The 21,356-nt window shown below is 48.4% G+C and overlaps 1 protein-coding gene across 8 annotated transcripts in view; it reads left to right on the forward strand.

Moving 5' to 3' along the window:
* FHL1 (four and a half LIM domains 1) overlaps positions 1–21,356 on the forward strand; it is a 39,517-nt gene that overhangs the window by 1,285 nt on the left and 16,876 nt on the right. Inside the window, exons 1-2 of one of the 8 annotated variants that reach the window (XM_064712613.1) lie at positions 6,425–6,471; positions 9,571–9,680. Coding sequence is in view for 1 of the 8 variants with exons in the window: in XM_064712606.1 (XP_064568676.1) it covers positions 4,448–4,565 (118 nt within the window). In the remaining 7 variants the exon portion in view is untranslated. Of the gene's footprint in view, positions 1–4,447; positions 4,566–6,379; positions 6,472–9,570; positions 9,789–21,356 lie in introns of those variants that run through there. The other 7 variants (XM_064712614.1, XM_064712612.1, XM_064712606.1 and 4 more) reach the window with 7 other exon arrangements.

Raw genomic sequence — 21,356 nt, forward strand, 5'->3', positions numbered from 1 at the left:
GCCTGTGTATCTCAGTGACAGATGGGCCAGGTTTAATGCAAATTTCTTCCCTTCTCCATGTATTCTGCCATTAATTTTCAGCTTTGAAATAGCCCTGACCATCCTAAAGCTGTTTAGCTAAACAATGTCTGAGGTCACTATTTACACTGGTGTCCATTTCTCAAAGTGCAAAACCAAGGATTCCTCTGATGGGCCAGCTCAGGTGACGCAGTTCTAAACTGCACAGGGCATGTCTGAAATGTTTTCCACCCTGGGACCCCAGACCTGTGTCTGCAGCTCACACAAAAATGTCCAAATTCTTACAAAAGGCAAACAAATTTCCCTTGTGATTGGTTTGTGCTCTGCACAGGCTGGAGCTCTGTTGCAGAGATATTTGCTGTGCTTTACCTCAGTTCTGCTGAGATGCCTAAGAGGGCTCAGGGCTGTTGTCCTGCTAGAAAGAAGCCAGGCCTGTGGCACTGTGGCATTCCAAACTCAGCTCCATCAGGGACTTGTTCCTTCAGCTGCAGTCCGTGCTCTGATGGCAGAGCTGATAATAGACTGATGGTGCTCGTGACAAGGGTGGAGAGAAAAAAAAATCCCTGGAAAAAGTGGATCATCCTGGCTTTACAGATATTCAGTTTGAGATTCCATAGCTGGCATTTGGCCTCAGCAGTGCTGGCAAGACTGAGTTCCATGGCTGCAGGGAGAGGGCCCAGCTGGGGCCAGGCTGGTGCTGGAGCAGTTCTGAGCGCAGAGCTGGCCGGGCTGGCACGGGAGCTGGGGCAAAACTTCTGTTCTGCTGTGGATACACCCCCAGCAGAGAGGGATGCACTGGCTCCTCAGGCTGGGAAAGGAGCATCCAGTCTGAGTGGAGCTGATGGTGCTGCTGAAGCCCTGGAGCACCACGAGCAGCACAGTTAATACCTGTGCTCCGCGGCCGCCCAGCCTCTGATGCAGCAGAACGAGTAAAGCTGAGGCCAGTGTGTAAATATTTATAGCCAGTTACCAGGTTTCACACTGGCCAATCCCTCTGTCCCTCCTGGCTCCTGCCACTGGCTGTTTGTGGCTCTGGGTTGCCAAGGACACTGGCAGGGCAGGATCCTCTGCAGGGAGCCCGGGCAGTGCCAGGGCTCGGAGTGACCCTTCCTGCAGCAGAGCTGCTCCTGCCTCTGCAGCCCCCGCTGCTCCCACCCGCACCTGCAGCTCTGGGGAGGCTCCAGCCCCTCCCAAACCAGCCCCCAGAAGGGCCTGACCAGCCCCAAATGGGAGCATTTTTCAAATTTCTTTACCTGACCAGCTCAGGTTTGCTCCAGGGAGGTGCAAAGGGAATCTGCAGCACCCAGAGCTCTTTTTGCCTCTGTCACCCCTCCTAGCAGGGAGCTGCTCTCCTGAAGGGCTGTTTCATCAAAATCTAAGTAGTCTGTGCACAATTTTCGTGTTCTTCCTCAGATCCAGAATACTTAATGCCAAATATTTTTCCCTGCTGTTGGTTCAGTTTCTTCTTCTGTTCCCAACTCTCACTTGAGCTGCTGAAGGAAAAAAAAAAATCCCAATCTGCTTTTACTGAAGAGATTTATTTCAGTTTGGAAGTGGCAGGAAGACAGCTTCTCTGCAGCCCTGCATACGTCTGAGATCTTTCTCTTGGGTCTCTCAGTTTGACTTCAAATCATCGTTAAATCAATTTTCTTCAGCAGAACTCAGCAAAGGAGTGAGTTCTGTCATTTTTACTTAAGAGATGATTCCCAGAAAATTTGGTTAAACCAAAGGCAACACACCCATGCTCCCTTTGTGCCAGCTAAACTAAGCCAGTTGAAAATCCCATCTGACTGGAAGGAGAACAAAAGTCCAGCACAGACAAATCTCCTTCACAGCTGGCTATCAAATCTAAAATCTTTTGTTGGGGAAAGCTGCCTGACAGCTATTTACTGCAGCTCCTTCAGCACACTGAGCTCAGGAAATTACATTCATAATTTCCTTAGTGCCAAATTGTTTGTAATTTTCCCATGACTATTTCTTTTTTTGTTTGTGAAACAAAGCCTCTGGAAATCTTGCACAAATTTACTTTTTGCCTAAGTATGAAGCTAACATGAAGTATATAGTTTAATGGGCTACCACTCCCTTGATTTGTTTGGCATAGAGAACAAGAACCCCAACCTCGTTTGTGACTAAGTTTTCCATCAATAGCCGTATAATTTTAATACAATCTGTTTTTTCAGCAAAGGGAAAATTGATCTGATACAGAAACTCAAAATGCTCATCTGGCCAGTGCTGTTGGACACAAGGGAAAAGCAGAAAAAGTGGAGAGGTGTGACCTGGCTTTTCCACATCACCATCAGTGCAGGCCTGAGCACAATTCCCAGTGCCTTTATGTAGAAGAAAAAAGACTTTGATTTCTGCAGAGGCTCTTGGGTGTGGTGAGCTGGGCTGGTTTCAGTTCCAGCCCGGGGACAGAGCTCATCCGGAGCCTTGGACCAGTGGCTGCTTTCTCCCCTTTGCTCCTGGTGTGACCCTGGGCACCACAGGGGTGTTGAGGTTGGTACCTTGGCGCACAGCAAATTTACCTCTGCGCAGATCCAGGTGCCATTAACTATGACACTAAACTTGATTTTCACTGGCATTAATTGTGAGTCACAGAAAATCATTTGTAGGAGGCAGCAGAGCATTGGTTCAGATTCCCCAGCTCCAGGCTTTGCACCCAGAGAGGGAAGGACTCACTGGTGGCTGGGGGTGACTCTGCCCCATCCCATGGACTGCAGGCTGCTGTGGCAGCACAGGAGCTTTGGGTGAGTCCATTGCTGTGGTTCCACCTCTCCAGCTCTGCTCTGGAACCAGAATCCTCTCCATGGGGTATTTTGAGTCTGAAAACTTGTCCTGTTACTACCTGTCTGCTGATGCAAAGCCTGCATTTTAAATTTTCATGTATCTTTGCCTCCCCAGGAGAGGAGCAAAAAATGCTATTAATGTCTTTGTGTGCACACAGGACCTGAGGGACACTGAGCACATCCCTCATGGTGCTCAGGCTGGCAGGTGAACAATCAGGGGCTGCAGCCCTGAGCATCTGCTCCTGTCTGGGGTGTGCCCAGGCATTCCCAGCAGCCCTGGAGCCAGGCAGGTGCTGCCTGAGGGGCTGAAATTGTCACCCTGCCCAAGCCAAGGAAACATTTTGCACCATGATGGGGAATTTAATTTTGGTGCCCTGAGCTGCAGCAAACACTGTGAGCCCCAGCCCATCCTGTGCCTGTTGTCTCTCTTCTTCAGGAGTGATCTAATCCAATTGCATGTGTTTCTTCATGGTTCTTAGCTTTTTAATTTATTTGATTTTAGCTGCAGACTCAGGCAAAATGAAATTTGTCATGCTTTGAATTTGAATTTCCTCTGCTAATTAAGCATGTATTTTACTTATGTTAGTCTGTGGGTACCTTGAATGATTTTTTTCTTAGACTAAAATCTAAAGCTAAAATTAATAAAGAAGCTTAATTTTGGTCTGATGCCTGGCAGCCATCTTTTTAAATCTGGAACATGAAACTCCTGGTGAATCTCACACCAAGGAAAAAGATCAATGTTAGGGTAATTATGAACAGTTAAATAAAGATACACAAATGTTTCTATAATGTGTATCATCACAAATGCCTTTGCTCTGTTTGAAGGAAAACCTTACATTATATTGTTATTCCTTTACCTCATTGCTATTGGAAACCTTTCTTAAATCTCTCTCAGCAGGTATCCACCCAGGAACTGATAACTAATAAGGACCAAGAACCAAACCTCTTCTGAAATTTTATCTGTTTGACATACGCAAATACTCAAATATTTGATGGATTCCTGTTATTGTTTAATGGCTGGCCAAGGTGTTTGCTGGAAGGGCCAAAGTCTGGAAACACTTAAACAAACTGCCCCAGCAGTTGTTGAAGTCAATGGAAATTTACTTGACTTCAGCAGAGCGTGGCTGAAAAGTCCTGGAGACAGCAGCAGCTGGGCAGGAGCAGGGCTGGTTTTTGGCCAGGCTCCCCACAGTCCAGTTTGTGGCTTTGCACAGACACCAGGTTGGAGTGTGGGGCTGCAGGGGCAGAGCTGGGCTCTCCCAGGGATGTGGGGCCACAAGCTGCCTGCTGCTCCCACATCCCTGCCTCTGATCCAGCAGGACAAGCACCAGCACCCAGCACACGAATGTGGGTGGAAATGCTGAAGTTCAAACAACCACGGAGCAGAAAACCTCAACCCTACCCTTGGCAGAAAACCTGGTGTGTTTGAATAGCCCCTTGCAGGCTGCAGATAAATAGCTGTGCCTGCTGCCAACATTCCTTGAAAACTTAAATTGTTGCTGGAAAGACAGTTGGAAACCTCAGTTTCTCTTGCCTTTTCCAAAAGTAGCCTTGCTACAGTCAACAGATGGGTCCATTCCTGCAGGGCCCTGGTGCATCATCTTTTATAAATGGGAGTCACCTTTGTAATTTTCCATGCACAGAAGGAGCAGCTTGTTCTGGGAGAAGCATTTTGGACTCTGCCAAAGGACGCCAAGAGGGCTGACACGGCTGCTCCTCTTAATCTGATAGCTGAGCCATCCCTGCAGCTGCTTTTTAAAGGTGGGAACAATCTTTAGCTAGATCCCTGCTCCATGTGCACATTCTGGTGTCACTCAGGAAAATCTGAGTAGCAGTGATGTCACAACACAGCCACTGTAATTACTCATGGGCTTATTCACCAGCAGGCTCCCAGCAGGTGATTGTTCAGCTTTTGGAAATCTCCTTTGATCTCTTGATCCAGGTTTGCTGATGGTATCTTGGGGCTATGCTACAGAAATACTCTGACACTAAATTGGGGAAAGCTGAGTAGTCTTGTGCATGTCACCTAATACAATCATAATCCTTTTTTTGTGACTTTTTTGTGACCTTACAGCAAGATAAAACTTGCTGTTTTACCCACTAAATTAAAAGAATAATAGAATCATAAAGGCTGGAAAAAGCTTATCTCAAGTCCCACCATTAACCAGCACTGCCAATCCCAGCTCTAAACCAGGTCTCTACATGATTTTTTAACTCTCCCAGTGGTTCCACCACTTTCCTGGCAGCCTGTTCCAATGTTTGACCACACTTTGAGCAGAGAAATATTTCCTAATATCCAACCTAAACCTCTCATGGTGCAACTTGAGGCCAGGACAACTTGGTCCTTTTCTGGTTTGCTCAACCAGTGATGAAGAGGAGTCCACTGATGCCCCTCAGCAATTTCACCCACACTCCCTTGCATGTGCATGATTTCCAAACCACCCTGACAGGAAGCATTGCAGCAGGAGCACAGAGATGTCTCTGTTCTGGCAGCCTGGCTGCTCCCACTGGGGATCACAGCCCACAGTGTGTGGCCAGCAGGTTGTGATGCTCTCCTGTGCATCAGTGTGCAGAGCAAAGTTTAAATACATAACACACTTGTTGTGTGTTTAAACTCCATGGAAAAGGCTTTGCATCACTGATGTTTTAACCACACCTTCCAGAAGCCCTCCCTTACTTACTCCCAGAGAGGAATGACTCTGAAGTGTTTCAGCTTTTCCATTACTTTGCCTGCCTGGAGACTTTGTGCTGCTGCTGTGAGGTAATTTGCTGGTGTCAGGTGAGTTCCAGCTGCCTGCAGGGCTGAGGCTCCATCTGGCCACCAGTTATCCCCCAGGGCAGCAGGATGGTGGGATGGCTGAGGGTGTGGACATTGATGGATCTCTTTTCCTATTTCTTTTCCTCTTTTTCCTCTCTTGAAATGACTCACTGCAGGGCAAGGTGTGCACCTGGGGCTGAACACAGACTTTGGAAAAGTCAGAGGACACATTGAGGAGGGGGCCACCACTGGGACCTCAGGGGATCAGCTTTCCATCATGATAGTTCTCCTTTCAGCTGGGAGGTGCTGTGTGAGCCATGGATATTCCAGGGGGAAATGAAGCCATCCAAAGCAGGATGGATGATTCTACCCAGGCAGGGACATGGATGTCACAGGAGCAGCCAGCCTGGGGGGCTGCCTCTGCTGGGGAGGCTCCCTGCTTCCAGGGCTGGTGAAAGCAGGTGGCTGTGTGCTGAAAGGAGGATGGAGCCTGTCCATTAGGGAATTAACAGGGCAGTGACCCTGGGGAGGCAGTGTGGGTAGGGAGACAAGAGGGTTTGTGATGGTACCTTAAGCCCAAAATAGCTGCATCCCTCAGACTGCAACTTGGAAGGGGGAAAGAGCCCATCCCATCTGCTTTGGACTGCTGGGAGGGAAAAAGAACCTTCCCATCTGCTTTGGACTGTTGTGAGGGGAAAATAACCTTTGCCAGCTGTTTTGCACAAAGAGGGGAGAGGGGATAATGATGGTAATGACTTTAATGAGGGAGATTGGTGATTATTTTCACCTGGAGCTGAGGGAAGGCCTGAGTGGTGCCCTGGGAGAGGAGGGCTCTGGAGGGTTTGAGTGTGGAAATTGTCTCTGCTGGAGTGAGGAGCTGCTGTGGCCATGGGGTCCCACCTCGGGCAGGTGAGTGGGGCAGCTCCATCTCACACAGGGTGATTGTCACCAATGCCAGGGGACACCATGGATAGGATGTGTCACACCCAGCCTGGCACGTGGGAGGCAGGACAGCCAAACCCAGCCATGGGGAATGTGAAGGGCATCCTGCAGGGATTCACCCCAAGGTGCCCTGGTCTCCTTCCCCTGCCAAAACCAGGCCCAGGTGTGGGAGGGTTTCCCCTCCTGTAGCTGCAGAAGGATTTAATGGAATCAGCACAGAGACCCAAAGGATGAATCAAAACACTCCCTTTTCTCCAGTGGTGCAGATGATCCCTGCTCTGGGTGAGCCCTTGGCTTTGGGGGTGTCCTGCTCTCAGGGTTTCTTGCAGAGCACTTGGTTGTGGAGCAGCCTCCTCACACCCTCTGCAAGCTCTCCCATCTCCAAATAAAGTTTCCTAGCAGATAGGTTTGAGTGAGTAATTCAACCAACTCGGTTTTAAGTGCTTCTGCTTATAGTTCATTTTGTTTGGATAACTAGTCGAGGATGTATTGGATCATTGGAGTCCTTCTTTTTAGATTTATTTCCTGTGTTTGCCAGAAATCAATTTGCAGGGTAATTGATTATCTTCCTTTGCAAGCACTGGTGGTAGCAGGGGATTGACTCAGAGTTGACTCAGTCCTTTGCAATGAGTTGTGTCATTCTTGCACTTTATTCTTGATTAATCTGGTGCTTTGGCAGAGATTTTTATAGTGCTCTTCTGTATCTGTAATGTGGCAGTGCCCCAGTGCCTGCTCCTTGACTCTGGTTGTGTGCTGTCCTTGCTCTCTAAATCATCCAGTGCTCTTTTCCAAACACAATAAAGCTGCTGCTGTGATGAGTGCAGGCTTTGGAGGGCTTAAATTCTTCTCTGTCAGGTGTACTGGTCATTTTAAGGCCTGATTTAAGGTCTGGTCCTGCACACACTCACTTTCTGGCAGGAGCACCACACTGAAGATGGGGTAAAGCACTTGCTCTGTGCCACGTGCCTTTGCAGACCTTTATTCTGCTTTTTTCTGGATGTGGCACTGTGCACATGGGACTGGATAGTGAATCCAACAGGGATCTAAGGGATGCAGCAATTGCAGGATGAGGCCTTGAGCTGCAATCCAGTGAGAGCAATGAATGACTCAAATAACAGCCTGCTCTGCTGTAACCACTGAGAGCCACATTAAATAGATGAATTTGTTATTTAGCAGCTACTCTATTAAGGTGACAGACATGCTGCCTAGGAGTTGTTTTTGATGGTAGCTGGTGTTTAGGATTTGGACATGAATTCTCTAGTTTGTGTTGTATGTGGAAAGCATCTAATACCTTAAATAATTACTATAAAGTATCTAATACTTTAAATAAGTATTAAATAAGAGGCTCCTGATGACATTCCCTGCAGATATGGGATGCTTGTCACACTGCTGGTGGGCTGCAATGCCAGTTTTCAGGCACTTATCAGAGCACTTGGAGCAGCACCCTTCCCATCCTCTCTCCTCCTGTTTCAGAGGCAGGAGAACTCCTTCTTTTGAAAGAAGAAACCCCCCAGGAGCTGCCTGCAGGGTAATTTTCCCTGGTGATGTTCTGCTAGAGTTGTACAACACCTGACTTTGCATCCTCACACTCTGCACCTCTGGTTTCTCCTGGAGCTCTTGCCTTGATTTATCTGACTGGGAATGCTCTGTCTGAATGTCCCATCCTTGATGGGTCTCACCTCTGCAATTTCTCATGAATCCTGGAACTCTGCAGCTGCAAACACGTTACAAACCTCACACCTGAGGGGCAGGGGGCTCTGATAATGTTCTTGTAACTCTGATGGTTGGTTACAACCACTAGAGCAAAGCTCTCATAATGGTGAGTAAGTTTCATGCTTACTGGAAGAGCTGTTGGAAAAATGAGCTGGAAATGGGTATTTGGATTCCTTTGAAAATCAAATGTAAACTCCAGTCCACAGTGATAAATGATGTTGGCGTTTCACATCTGTGTTTTATGCATGCCTGAAGTTGTTCTTGGCCAGGGGTGGCAGTCTGAGCCTTGAACCTCAGGGCAGCCCAGTGTTCCTGTCCTTGCTAGGGGTGTTGTTGATGTGAGTGATGCAGTGCTGGAGGAATCTCTGGGACTTACCTGTTGAATGAACAGACAGAAAAATATGAATGTTTTTATAAAGAGAGTGTGTTTGCTCTTACACAATGTTTTTGTTTTACTAACAAAGAGAAATTCCTTGGCCCAAGTGTAATGATCTGCTTTCCAGGGATACTGGTGCTGTGTCCAGCACACCTACCAGCCTCTCCTGCCATTAGTGAGGAGCTCTGTGGTGGCTCTCCAAGGCACCACAAAAGCCTGTTTGTAGAGCAAGAGCTCCAACACAAGCACCTCTTGTTGAAAAACAAACTTAGTTTCTTGCTGGGCTATGTGTCCAATAGGAGAAGAATGGAAGTAAGTGGGAGAAACTCAGAAGACTATAAAAAGAATATGGGATGGAAAAGGGAAGAAAAGAAAACAAATGTGAATGCTGTGAGGTTTTTCTATTGTGGTGCAGCAGCACAGGCAGGTGGATTTATTTAAATTAGGAATTAATTGCTACCTGACAGTACTTTTTTTGTATCTACTTTGAAGAAAATGCTCCTCTTTTGGCATTTTTTCTGTGCTCTCTTCAGCTGGGTCCCTTTCCTCCCTTCAGACTTTTCACTTGAAATACATCCCTGCTGTTCATCTTGTGTCCTGCAAACTCTGTCTGTGATCCTCAAGGCGCTGTATAACTGAGCTTCCAGGAAAGCCTTCAGCATTGAGAGAGGATTTTTTGGGCAGGACAGGCTCAGCATCCTCCTGCAGAGATTTTGTCCCTCATTTCCCTGTCGGGGAGTGCAGCTGCTGGCGCTGTTTGGGGCAGAGGGTCTGTCCGAGCCTGCAGCATCCCGCGGTTCCCATGGCAGCGCTGCCGCGGGGGGATCGGGGCAGCACTGCGGGCAAAGCGCCGGCGCTGCTCGGCTTTTCCCCCCGGGGATGGAGCGGTGACCCTGGGAGGAGCTCCCCGGGGCAGGATCAGTGCTCTGGGTTGGACTAACTTTTTTTTTTTTTTTTTTTTTTTTTCGTGTTATAAGCTGGGAGCCGCGTCTCTGCCGCTGGCCAGCCCAGCGCAGCCCGGACCCTGCGCTCTGTCCGTCCGTGCGCTCCCCGCAGCAGCCCCGGCTCCCGGCAGCCTGTAAGCACTGTAAGCACATCCATCCCTCCTTCCCTCCGTGCCGCTCAGCATCGTCTCTCCGAGCAGGGCAGCGCTCCGGCATCCCACGCCTCGCAGATCTCTGGATTTCAGGGCTGGGTTGGTCTTTTCTCTGCCTTGCGATTGCTCTGCCGGAGAAGGGTTTGTGGGGAGTGGGAAGCCTGTGGGTGTGCACTGCACTTCTAAAACACTTCAGCAGGCAATTTCTCTGTAATTCGCTGAGTTAACCTCAGAAACTGCTTGTTTTATGGGTTGTTTTGGAAATGGGATTTTTCTACATTCTTGCTTCTGATTTCTCTTGCATCCTCTTTTCCTGATATGCATATAGCCTCCTGGAAGGTGGTTGCTTTGAACTCTGGGGTATAAATACAACTTTTCTCTTTGCTTCCAAGTTGAACTGGTGCTTAGGGAGCATTTGCAGTGGTGCTGATTTGTGTAAGAGCTGTCAGCTCTGTCCTTTCCTGGGCTGGTGTCAGATGTGCCTCTTTGAAGATTTTAAAAAGAGGTGGAGAGGGAATAACTGAGGCAGAGACTGTTTTGTGGGCTCTCAGGTGATGTGAGGAATAACCCTGGGAGCAGGCTGGCCGTAACAGAATTGGGGAATATGGGAATGCAAGCTTTCACCTAATAATTATCACACTTTCCTGTATTATGGAGTATCAGGCGTTGCAGGGTTCCTGCAGCTGTACCCATGTGAATGCAAACACCTTTAGCTTTGTTTAAATGCTGCACCCCTGTGTTGAGATAGATTTGGGAAGTCACTTGCATGAGTGAAGTATTTGCCCATGTGTTTGCAAGGTGGGTGTTTCTGTCATTAATCTTTTCTTTAGTAATTGGTCAAAAGATAAGTTAATGTGTGGGACTCTGGTCCAGTTTGTGTTGTGTAAGCAGGAGCTGTCTATGGTTGAGAATGGGATGTGACTATTTTTTAAACCACTCAAATCTAGCATGTGGGATGGGGAAAACTGTAAAAACAATCCACCTACCAAACAGCCTTTTTACCCTGTTTTGAGAGGAAGAGTTTTTTTTAAAAACGACAACAAAAAACTTCCGAGAGGAAACTGATTAAATTCTTAAGCCATGATGTACAAAGCAAATAGCTGATCAAGCAACCAAATATGGCTTTGGAACTTCAACTTTCTTTTGTAATGATAAAAGCACCCACATACTTCAGTGACAAAACCCTTTTTTCTTTTTGCCAAACACAGCATTCTTGAATACAAACCAGTTCCTAATTTTTCCTTAAGGAGCTCAGTATATAAAAATTCCTTCTTGACTAATACCTAAAAGAAAAATGCGGGTAGGTATTTCAGAGCTGGCACCACAAGTGCAAAAACCCCAAAACCCTCCAGATCTCAGTGCAGCACAAAGGCAGTTGCTCAGATTTTGGACTGTGGCTCTGAGGAAGGAAAGGAGTTCAGGGCTGGGATTTTACAGCTGCTTTCTGACATGCACTGAGGAATTTTGGCTGTGGAAGGTTTTGAGGATTGGGTCCTTGAGCTGATTCTAGCAGAAGTTATTCCCTGCTGTGAGAGATGGCTTGTCTCCCTGTTTGCTGGTACAATTCTCTGCTTGGATGTAAACAATGGCAGCTGTTCAAAAGCAGGCAATATTTAGGGTACTCAAACAGTTGAAAATAAACACTCTCCTGCCTGTCTTGGCTGGCCTTTACTTCGGAAGCAGCGTTTCCATCGAGCTGCACTGTGAATGGAAAATCCAGATAGGTGGTAGGAAGCAGCTGGGAGCCCAACCAGGTTCATGTGTGTGGATAGGAGAGTGATGCTGTAGGATGCCCTTCATCTGTAATCTGAATCCTTATCTCATGAATGTGGCTTGCAGAACATACCCACTGCACTAGGATGCAACAAAAGCTTTAAGGAACTGACCTCCTTGCCCCCAAGAAGGAATTTACTTCCTTTTGTATCACAGAACAGTTTGGTTGGAAGGGACCTTTAAAGGCCATTTAGTCCACAGGGACATCTTCAACTTGAACACTTCCAGGGATGGGGCATCTTCCAGCTCTCTGGGCAACCTGTGCCAGTGCTTTGCTGGTTTCTCCAGTGTAAAAATCTCCTTCCTTGTATCTAGTTTAAATCGAACCTGTTTCAGTTTAAACCTTTGCCCTTGTCCTGTTGCAGCAGGCCCTGATAAAAAGTGTGTTCTCATATTCCCGTTGAAGAACTGAAATACAATATAGCAGTAAAGCCTTCCCAGAGCCTTCCCCTCTCCAGGCTGAGTCTTCCCAGGTCTCTCAGCCTGTCTCAAAGGAGAGATGCTCCATCCCTTAGAGCACATCATCCTTGTCCCCTCTGGCCTTGCTCCATGTCCTTCCTGTCCTCCCCCAGGGCTGCACACAGCTCTGCAGGTGAGCTCTCACAAAATGGAGCAGAGAGGCAGAGGTGAGCCAGGATAACACTGTCCCCTCAGCAGCAGCCTGGGTGAATTATGTTCTTTTACATTTATTCACCAGCCAGTGGAAGCATAGGAGGATTTAGGTAGAAAATTCCTCTGATCTTTGCTGATGGGACAAGGATAACACAAGTTTGTGTTTAGCATTTCCCTTTTTGTGGTGCTGCTTACCCTGAAGTCCCAGGGGCATTAAATGAAGCAACAAAAGCTTCACCACCAGCAATGTGCAAAGTTTGCTCATGCTTTTGATTGGTTTTGGTTTGATTGCTCCTAAATCAGAGCAGCTCCCTGGAGAGCCATGGGCAGGCTCTGGTGCCAGCTCTCAGGGGTTGCACAGAGATGCAGATGTGTGGGGAGCTGAGCCAAGCACTCCATGCCTGCCTGTCACCCTCGTGGTCCCCAGGCACTGTCACCTTGTGCCCTGCTGGTGGGAGAGCAAAGGTAGCCAAGCTGAGATTTCAGATTCGATTCTTTACCTTGAGCAGGGTGGACTCACTTTTGCTTGAAAAGATAATGGAAATCATGTCTATGCAGTAAACCTTCCCAGAATTGACCTGTGATTTCATTAAAAAAATACATTGTAAGTCAAAATACTACAGCTTAATTCATTGGGGTTGCTTTTTATTTCATTTCTGTGTTATAGAAATGCAGACAGGGAAAGCAACAAAGCAGAAATGTCTGAGATCAGTCATTTCGTGTCTGATTTTGGCAGAGGGAGTGTGGGAGGAAGAAAGAGACCTCATATTTCACTTAGATACTCTGTTTGGAGAGGAGTTTTAAGCAGATGGCTCTTGAGACTCTGTAACTCTAAAGAATTAAATGCTATTTAGATAAATGCATGCTTCCACTTCTGCAGTGTGGTTTTGGAAAGACTGTGTCATGTATTCTGGCTCCAGTCCTTTTGTCCTTGGGTCCACCAAAACCCTGTTTGCAGCCACTTGGATGGGTGTAGGACCAAAGGACTGGAGCTTCCTTGGGGTTCAGAGACAGGACAGAGCCCAGCTTGTTCCTCTCCCCAGTGTGCTTTAACTGGGAATTTCTGTAGCTGAGCAGCCTAGCGAATATCTGGGAATATCACCCCAGCTGGCTTCTGCAGGAATGAATTGGAAGCAAGAGGCTGAGGCTGGTGTGTGATGAGCATTTCTCTCTGTGAAACCTCCCCAGGCCCGTGGGCAAAACTCCCCTACCAGAAATGGCTCATTTGGCTGCTCTGGGTACTTCCTGCCAAGGCTTTGCTATGCTCTGAGCTGCTGGAAAGCCACAGAAAAACCCTTGAAGGGGCAGTGCTTGCCCTCCCTGCAGCTCTCACTGAGGCAGGAGCTGGCCCTGGGTGCTTCCAGGGTGGTTCAGGCATGGGTGGTGCCAAGGATGCTGCCAGAGCAAATTCCTCCTCTCAGGGAAAAAGAAAGGGAGGGATGGAGGGATGGATGCTCCCTCTTCTGCTTCTCCAGCTTTTTCATACCCACCAGAATAGATGGGAAATAGGGTCTATGTTCTATGGCAAGACTGGGCTAAAGTTACATTTAACAAAGTAGGACAAGGATTGCATTATAGCCATGCTGAAATGGTACAGACAGGGTTGGAAGCACTCTTTCAAAAAAAGGCTGAACTAGAGTTCCCTGGAAGAAGTTGGAGAGCCAGGGCAGGGATCCTGGCAGCTCTGGAGCTGCAATCCAGGGTGGAAGGGCAGCTATTTTGCTGCGTGCCTGGTTTGAAACTTTCAGGCAGAGTTACAATTTTGGTTTGGATGCTGTCACAGAGTTGCAATATTTTTGTAAATAAGAAATTCAAACCCTCTTGACTTTGGACTGATGTTTTCAGAAGACCCACTCTACATTCCACGGATGTGCCTCATCTGTGTCCCTTGAGGTGACCCCAGTGCTTGGGGTTGTGTGGGATGCATCCCTCCTGCAGGGCTGGCTGTGCTGTGAGCTGCCAGCCAAGGGGCAGAGCTGTGAGGGGTTGAGGGTGGTGGGACGTGGCTGCATTGGTGACCTGTTGGGGTCAGGTACACAATGCCACTTGTCACCCAGACATCTAATGGAGATCGGGGAAAACTATTCCTGCTGACAATAATCACTGCAGGGCAGATTTATGGCTTTCTTGTCTCTAATCCCTTTCCACCCCTGGAAAGGGGAAGTGAGCAGAATGGAAAAGAGGAGACTGAAGTCTGCTTCACAGATTTATGATGCTTTGTGATGCTTTGACATATGAGGGAGCTTCAAATCAAGTACTGGCTGGCTCCAGTGGTGTCTGCCTGCTGAAATGATGGGTTTAAAAGACTCCTGTTCACAAGGGATTGTGTGTGCTCCATGTGCCAAGGGACTCCTGCAGGGAGGCATGGTTGGTACAGGGATCTATAATTCACCTATTTTGCTTCAAGGTCCCTTTAGCACTGCAGCAGCTGTCCCAGAGTGTGAGAGCTCTTGTGCCACACCAGCTCTCAGCTGCAGAGGAGCTCAGGGCTTCTGGCAGAGCAAGAATTGCTCTTGCTGTTTTGCTTGGACAGAGCAAAAAATCCACTGAATCCTCCAAGACTCTCTCATATGAACCAGAGCGCTGGACATGCCTTTCTTCTTGTGCTAAGAAAAATAGAAATGGTTCATCACACTAAAGCCATGACTGGTCCAGCTCACAGTGGTTGTAGCTGACTTTCCTGCAGGGAGCTGGCTCCCAGCTCGTCCTCAGAGCCTTCATATGGCAATATTCAGTTTTCCTGTGCTTCCAGTGGTCTGTGACCAAAGAGTCCCTTGACTATGAGAGTATCCTAAATACAACCCCCTTTCTTCTAAAGAAATGCCCCAAGATGTGGGAACCATCTGGACTTGGCAGGCTGCTCCCAAGGCATTTGCTGCTTGTTTACCTTGGGACTGGCTGCCCCTGGCAGTTGTCACCATCAGCCTTTCTTATCTGTTCTTTTCTATAATAAACACTGGAGCAAAGGTTTGGAATTAGTCACTTCTGAGGCACTGCCTGCCTCCCTTTCCAGCTCCTGTCTTATCCTCTCATTTCTGGACTCCTGAGCCTTTTTCACTTCGTTCTGTGCCTCTTGGTTTTCCCCTCATCTCATTGCACTGAGATAGCAAAGAGCTCTTTAAAATTCCTGGGAGGTGTGTCATCCCCAGGGCTGCAGCATCCCAGGAAGCTGCAGCCTGGGGACAGCTGTGTGCACTTTCAGTGCTCTTGCTGTGCTCTCCAGAGATTTTTCTAGCTTGATTTACCTCATCCAGTGGGTGAATTTGGGTTTCTGACTGATGCCTGCTCAGTTCAAGAGCCCACAGAGGCAGTGTCAGGATCCCAGGAGCATTCCAGGGGCCTGGCACTGTGTCCTGCTCTTTGGTACAGCATTAACCACAGGGCAGCCTGTGGTTCCAGGGAATGCAAACACAGAAAAAGCACCTCCAGAACACAGGTGTGTGGTCCTCATCTGGATTGAGTAATTTGAGATTGTAATCAGGAGCCTGAGTGGCTTTTCTTCCACTTACAAATTCCCTGGTGATGTCTAAGTGTTGTCCTGATGTGCTCTTGCTTCTGACAGCACTGTGGAGAGGCACTGATGGACAGCACAGGGTGCAAGGATTTCCCTCTCTCTCTGGTCTCATCTCACATTAAAAATGCACAGAGCTGTGTATTTCACTCAACACAAGCAAATACAGCTCCTGTCTGCCCTTGCTGTGCCCATTGAAAGGCAGCCATGCTCCCCAGGGCACAGCCTGCCAGGTGAATGCTCTTGATGTATAATTTATTTCAGTGCTGCCTCTGGAAAGGGCCAGGATGGGATCAGGATAGGACAGCAGCCCACGTTCACCTCACAGCAGCACAAGGGCCCACTGGGGATGCAAATCTGTTAAATGCTGTCTGGATTTGCTTTGGTGGGTGCCAGAACGTGTCATCCACCCCTTGCCATAATATTCCCTTCTTTCTCATGCCATTATCACCTTAATGATTTATAACCAAAGGTGGAAACTTCCACTCTGCATCTGTCCCTGTGGTAGGATGGGTTTCTTGCAATGGGTGGGAGACTCACCATTCCTGTTTGGGGAAGGATTTGCTGGTTTTTGGCTGGAGAGGATTGCAAACAGCATCCCTATGGTGACTGTGACGTGCAGGAGAGGCTGTAACACTGGTTTGGGCTGGCAGGGGCTGCCCTAAGGGCTCACCTGTGGTGTGTGTGGGTGAAAGCCGTGCCCACAGCTCCTTTCCTCATTCCATGTGGCTGGGGTGAGCTGAAGGCAGCTTTGCCTGCCCTGCAGGGCTCCCAGTGCCCATCTCCTGAGCACTGCTGGGAGCATCCCCTGCCCTCCCTGCCCTCCCTCAGCCCCTGCTCTGGTGGGGGAAACCTCCGTGAGCTCCAAGCAAACCAACCAGACACCAACCAAACAACTAATAAATCTCCTATAAACCGGGAGTGAGTTGTTTTGGTTACCAGGGAGATTGCCAAGTGCAAATTCAACCTGAAATAGCGATGAGCTCATCCCTGGAGCAGCCGGGGAGGGGAAGGGAAGGGGGGGCAGCACCAGGAATGCCGGCGGCTCCAGGGACATTTGGATGCTCTGGGAGCTGCTCTGCCAAACAGCTTTGCCTTGTCAATGAGATCCTGCAGGGGATGCTGAGTGGAGCTGGCTGCTGAGACAGGGCTTTTACAATTCCTGGAAGTGTGGCAGTGACATTCATTGTGGGACTGGGGGCTGGAGAGCCTCGGGGGTGGGTTCAGGTGCTGCAAAGGTGCCTTCTCTGCCATCTCCCCTGTCCTGGAAACTTCTCCCTGGGAAAGGATCGTGGGCAAACTGAGATGCTTGAGCTGTGGGTGAGGGTTGGTTCTCAGCAGCTATTTAGGCAGGAGCACTGACAGGCCAAGCCTCTCCTGCTGCTGCTCCAGGGGCGGCATCAAGGGCTTTGAAAAACCTCACCCTCTTCTGCAATACCCCTGGGGCAGGAGATGGAACATTTGGGCTCTGGCATTACTTTGCCTTGAAATGTCCCCAGTTTAAGCAGGTCGGGATTGGAGTTTTGGAGCCAGCTGCTGCCAGGGCACTGTGGGAGCAGAAATGGCATTTCTGGGATGATGGGATGTCATTTCTGGGATGATGGAGGGGGCTCTGGTGGAGTGCCAGCTGTGCCTGAGAGAGGCAGGATAAGGAGGCTGTGCTGCTCTCAATCCCTTGGCAGCCCAGAAAGGGCTCCTGGGTCACCCTGCACCTTTCTCTGCTAGGACAGAGATGTTTCCAGGTGCACTCTATTCAATGGACTCACATTTTCTGTAGAAGTACACCTTTTAACTGGAAAGCTCTGTCTGTCGGAGGAAGCACTGCCTGTCCCTCTGCACATGGTGCTGCAGGGGAGAGGCTGACAAAGCTGTGGCAGTGGTCTCTGCTTGGGTTTTTGCTCCCCACTGCTGAATTATCAAATATATGAAGTTGTGTAGAAATACCTGAGAATATCACCTATCTTGATGAAGCAATGCATGAGCCCCTTACCAGAGGCCCTCTGATGGATTTCAGCAAATCTTTTAGGACATAATTACCAGTGAGTGAAAACAGGGAACTGTGATCAGCAGCACAAATGCAAACAAAAGCTGAGCCCCTGAAAAGTGATCTGTGAACCTACTCACATGATGACAAAACATGATCCTTTTTTTGGATTAACTTCATAGCTTTCTGAAACAAGGGATGGATCTATAAAAAGAGATTGGTTTCAGTAGGGATATTTTGTATTTTGGAAGTCTTTTATTATAATTTTGCAATCATGAGAGATCTGTAAATTATGTGTTCTTGCAAGTCCCTTCCAGGGCTGTGGGTGGATTTTTTCCAGCTCCTTTCTGGAGCTGTGTGGGAAATGCTTTGGTGACATGGCCTAGCCCCTCAGCATGACAGACAGCTCTCTGTGCCACCAGTGTATTCAGCCATCAGCTTCAGGCAGAGGATTCAGGAGAGCCTGGTGCTTGGAGCAGCCTGGCTTTTGAAAGAAGGTGATTTTCATGTGGGGACTCAGAGCTGAGTGGGTCTGGGTGAGACAGACATGAGTTCACCCTTAGCAGCTGCAGGGTGGGCAGTGCCCTGGTGTGCCTGGGCTGTCCCAGGGGCTGGCCTTGAGTCCATGTGACCCTGCTGCCCCAGCCCCCAGCACCCCAAACTGCCCAGAACTGAGCTGGACAAAATGCTGGAAAACTTTGAAACCTACAGATGCCACCAGGAGCATTTTATTTTCTGTTTTCAGCACCTCTTTGGAGATGAGATGCTGTTTATCTGACGTTCCTTTGTGTCACCTCTTTTCTGTGGGGTGCAGCACTGGATGTTAACATTTGGGAGCAGGACAGGCATCCCTGCAGGCCTTCCCTGTGTCCTCATCCAGTGTTTTTCACCTTCTTGGTACCAAGGTGTGTTTGCCTTTTGGCTGTCCATGGGTGACTTAAACCCACTGCTGTTCTTTGCAGATCCAGGACCAAGCTTAACCTTGCTCAGCCCCAGCACAAAGCAGGCAAGGCTCCTACCAGGCTTCCTTCTGAGAGTTTGTCTCAAGGGGTGAAACTGTACCAAAGGGACAGCAGTCCTTGCTGTCGCAGGAAAACCCTCCATGATTTGGAAACCTCACCCTTTCCCCATTGTCCTGCAGCATTCCCAGAGGGATATGGTGCTTGTGGGCTCTCATGAAATGCAGTTGCACAAGCTGGTTTTCAAAGAAAGCAAACCACTGTTTCACATCTGGTTTAGTTTTTTGACAGTTTTCTCTGGCTTTTGTGTGCAATTAGCACTGCTTTTCTCGCATGGAGCCCATCTCTAATGGCTGGATGTGGGCAGCAGTTGCAGAGCTTGCAGTGATTGTGTTAGAAGGGCTGTTTCTCTTTGCAGACTGTATTGCTCGTTGTCCCTGAATTTATTGTCTCTCTGCTACTTGAGAAAGAAAACAAAATAATTTTTGGGCCTGAATCCATCCCAGAGCAGGAGATGGCTTAATCAAACACACAAGCACTTTTACCAGCTCCAGTTGGTTTATTTCTGTGTTTAAAATCAAGCACTCCTTTAAGTATCTCACTTCTCTTTTTCTGAAGTTTGTGTTTAATGAATGTACCCACTCACAGGCTTTGCCCATTGCTCCAAGAGTCAGCACTGGTAGAAATGCAGTAGCATGAGAGCTGCTGTGAGACGCTTGGCAGAGGAGAGGAGCCCTTCCCTTGGCTTGGTGGAGGGGGGAAATGAAGGAATTAAATTTGGCAGTTTCTGTAACCTCACCCCCCACCCTCCTTTGGCCCAAGCTGTCTCCTACCGAGAAATTACTGATTCTTAATGTTTCCAAGACACAAAAGGAACTAAAATTTTGCTAGGTTACCAAAAAACTGGAGTGGGAGTATGTTGGGGAGGAGAATTCCCCTGCTTCCCTCTCCAAAACAGCAGATCCCTCTCTATCCTGCAGATAATGACACTCAGCTGGGATACCACAAACCAGGGCAGGGCTTTGAAAACCATTCTGGGCTGGGACTCTGGCTTTGGCTGAAATTGAAACCTAACCCTGATGAAAGATTTAAAGCTATTTGTTCCTTTTTTTTTTTTTTTTTTTTTTTTTTTTTAACATTTGAGCCTATGTTTTCCAACCAGCCCCACAGGTAAAGCTTTCCTGTGCAGTCCTTGCCCAGCTCTGATCTGACATATTCCCAGAGAGACTCAGGATCCTTATCACTTTATGAAAAATGAGATTTACATTCCTGTATCACACAGGCACTTTGAAAATATTATCCCTGACTCCAGATAAATGGCTCATACATTTTAATGCCGTTATTAGAAATTGAATTGACAACACTTATCCTCAGTGGAAATTGCTCTGCAGCTCAGGGGAAAATGTACAGAGAGCACTGGTGGAGACTTCAGAGAGCTCTTGTCATCTTGAGATGTGTGTGCTGCTGGTGCAGTGTGTCTGCTGAATGAGAAGAGCAAGGTTTGATATTTACAGAGCAAGGGGAAAGCACAAGTCCAGGGGCTGAGACAGCAGTGGGGCTTCAAACATCCCAAAGATCTTCTGGGCTGAAAGGGAGAGCAAAGTGCTGGGGAAACAGGGGCTGCTCTGGCCTGTGTGTCCCAGGGTGTTGTGGAGATGTTGCACACAGGTGCTTTATTTGCTGTCTTAGTAAGTGTGAGAGAGTGAACTGCTGGGTGATGCCTGAAACTGGCACTGGCTGAAGTCTGCTGGGGTGCTCAGGGTGGTAACAGAAGCAGCAAGGAACTGCAACAAGGAAACCCACTCAAAAGATGCTGCTTTTAGAACAAAGTCTTTAATGGTGAATAAACTTGCAAGAATTGGCTGATGTCTGCTCTCTTAGGGGATGTGGCCTTTGACATCAAATCTCTGCAGCCTCTGAGCTGGGAGCTCCTGAGAGTGGAGGGAGGAAGGGGGACACAACTGGCAAAATACTCAATGTGGTGCCAAAGCAGCACCTGTGAATCTGAAGCCACTCCAAGGTGCAGAGTTTCCACTTCTCCTGCCCTTTTGTGCAATGTGGCCCAGCCTGGCCTGGCCTTTGTGGTGGGTGTTGGGGTGCCAGGAAGTTGACTACTTCTTCCATTTTAAACTGCACTTATCTGAAGCTGGAAGTTAAATCTAACCTTCCTAAAGTAGAGGTTTATGAAAATAACTCTTGTGACTAATAATCCAACCCCTTAGGCCTTGCTGGAGGAGACTTTGCAGCTTTGTTTTTCCTTGTAAAGAATGCTCAGCATATGTCCTGACAATTAGTCAGAGTGCCCAAAAATACCCATCAGCCCTGCAAGCTGATCCCTTCAGCTCCTGGAGCTGAGACAGACACAGGGTTATGCACTGGGGGGCTTTGGGAAAGGTTATTTTTAAAATGGCCACATAACAAGGGTGATCTGGTCCTTCCAGCCACCAGCTCTGGCTAACAACTGAGGGTGCAGACAGCCAAGTGTTGATCTTGCTCCAGGGGACTGTCCTGCCCAGGGTGTTGGGCTGCTTCTCCTGCTAAAGCATGTGCCAGGGCAGGCTCTGCCAGCTCTAAATCAGTGCTGAGAGCATGGCCCTGTGGCCTGTGCCAAGTTTGGGCAGTGCTTTGATGGTGTGCTGGATGCCAGGGAGTCTTCCCAACTGGCATGCCAATGCTTGGAAGGGCACGTCCTCATCAAAGAGGTGGCCTGTCTTCCTCCTTGGCCAGGCAGCCCTTTGCTGAGGGCTTTTGCTTTCCCTTCTCTGACCACCTGAGCTGAAGTTTTCTATCCTCAGTGTCTCTCACATGCTGAACTTCTGGAGAATGTT

This window comes from Zonotrichia leucophrys, chromosome 4A (genome assembly GCF_028769735.1).
Source record: "Zonotrichia leucophrys gambelii isolate GWCS_2022_RI chromosome 4A, RI_Zleu_2.0, whole genome shotgun sequence".
NCBI lineage: Eukaryota > Metazoa > Chordata > Aves > Passeriformes > Passerellidae > Zonotrichia > Zonotrichia leucophrys.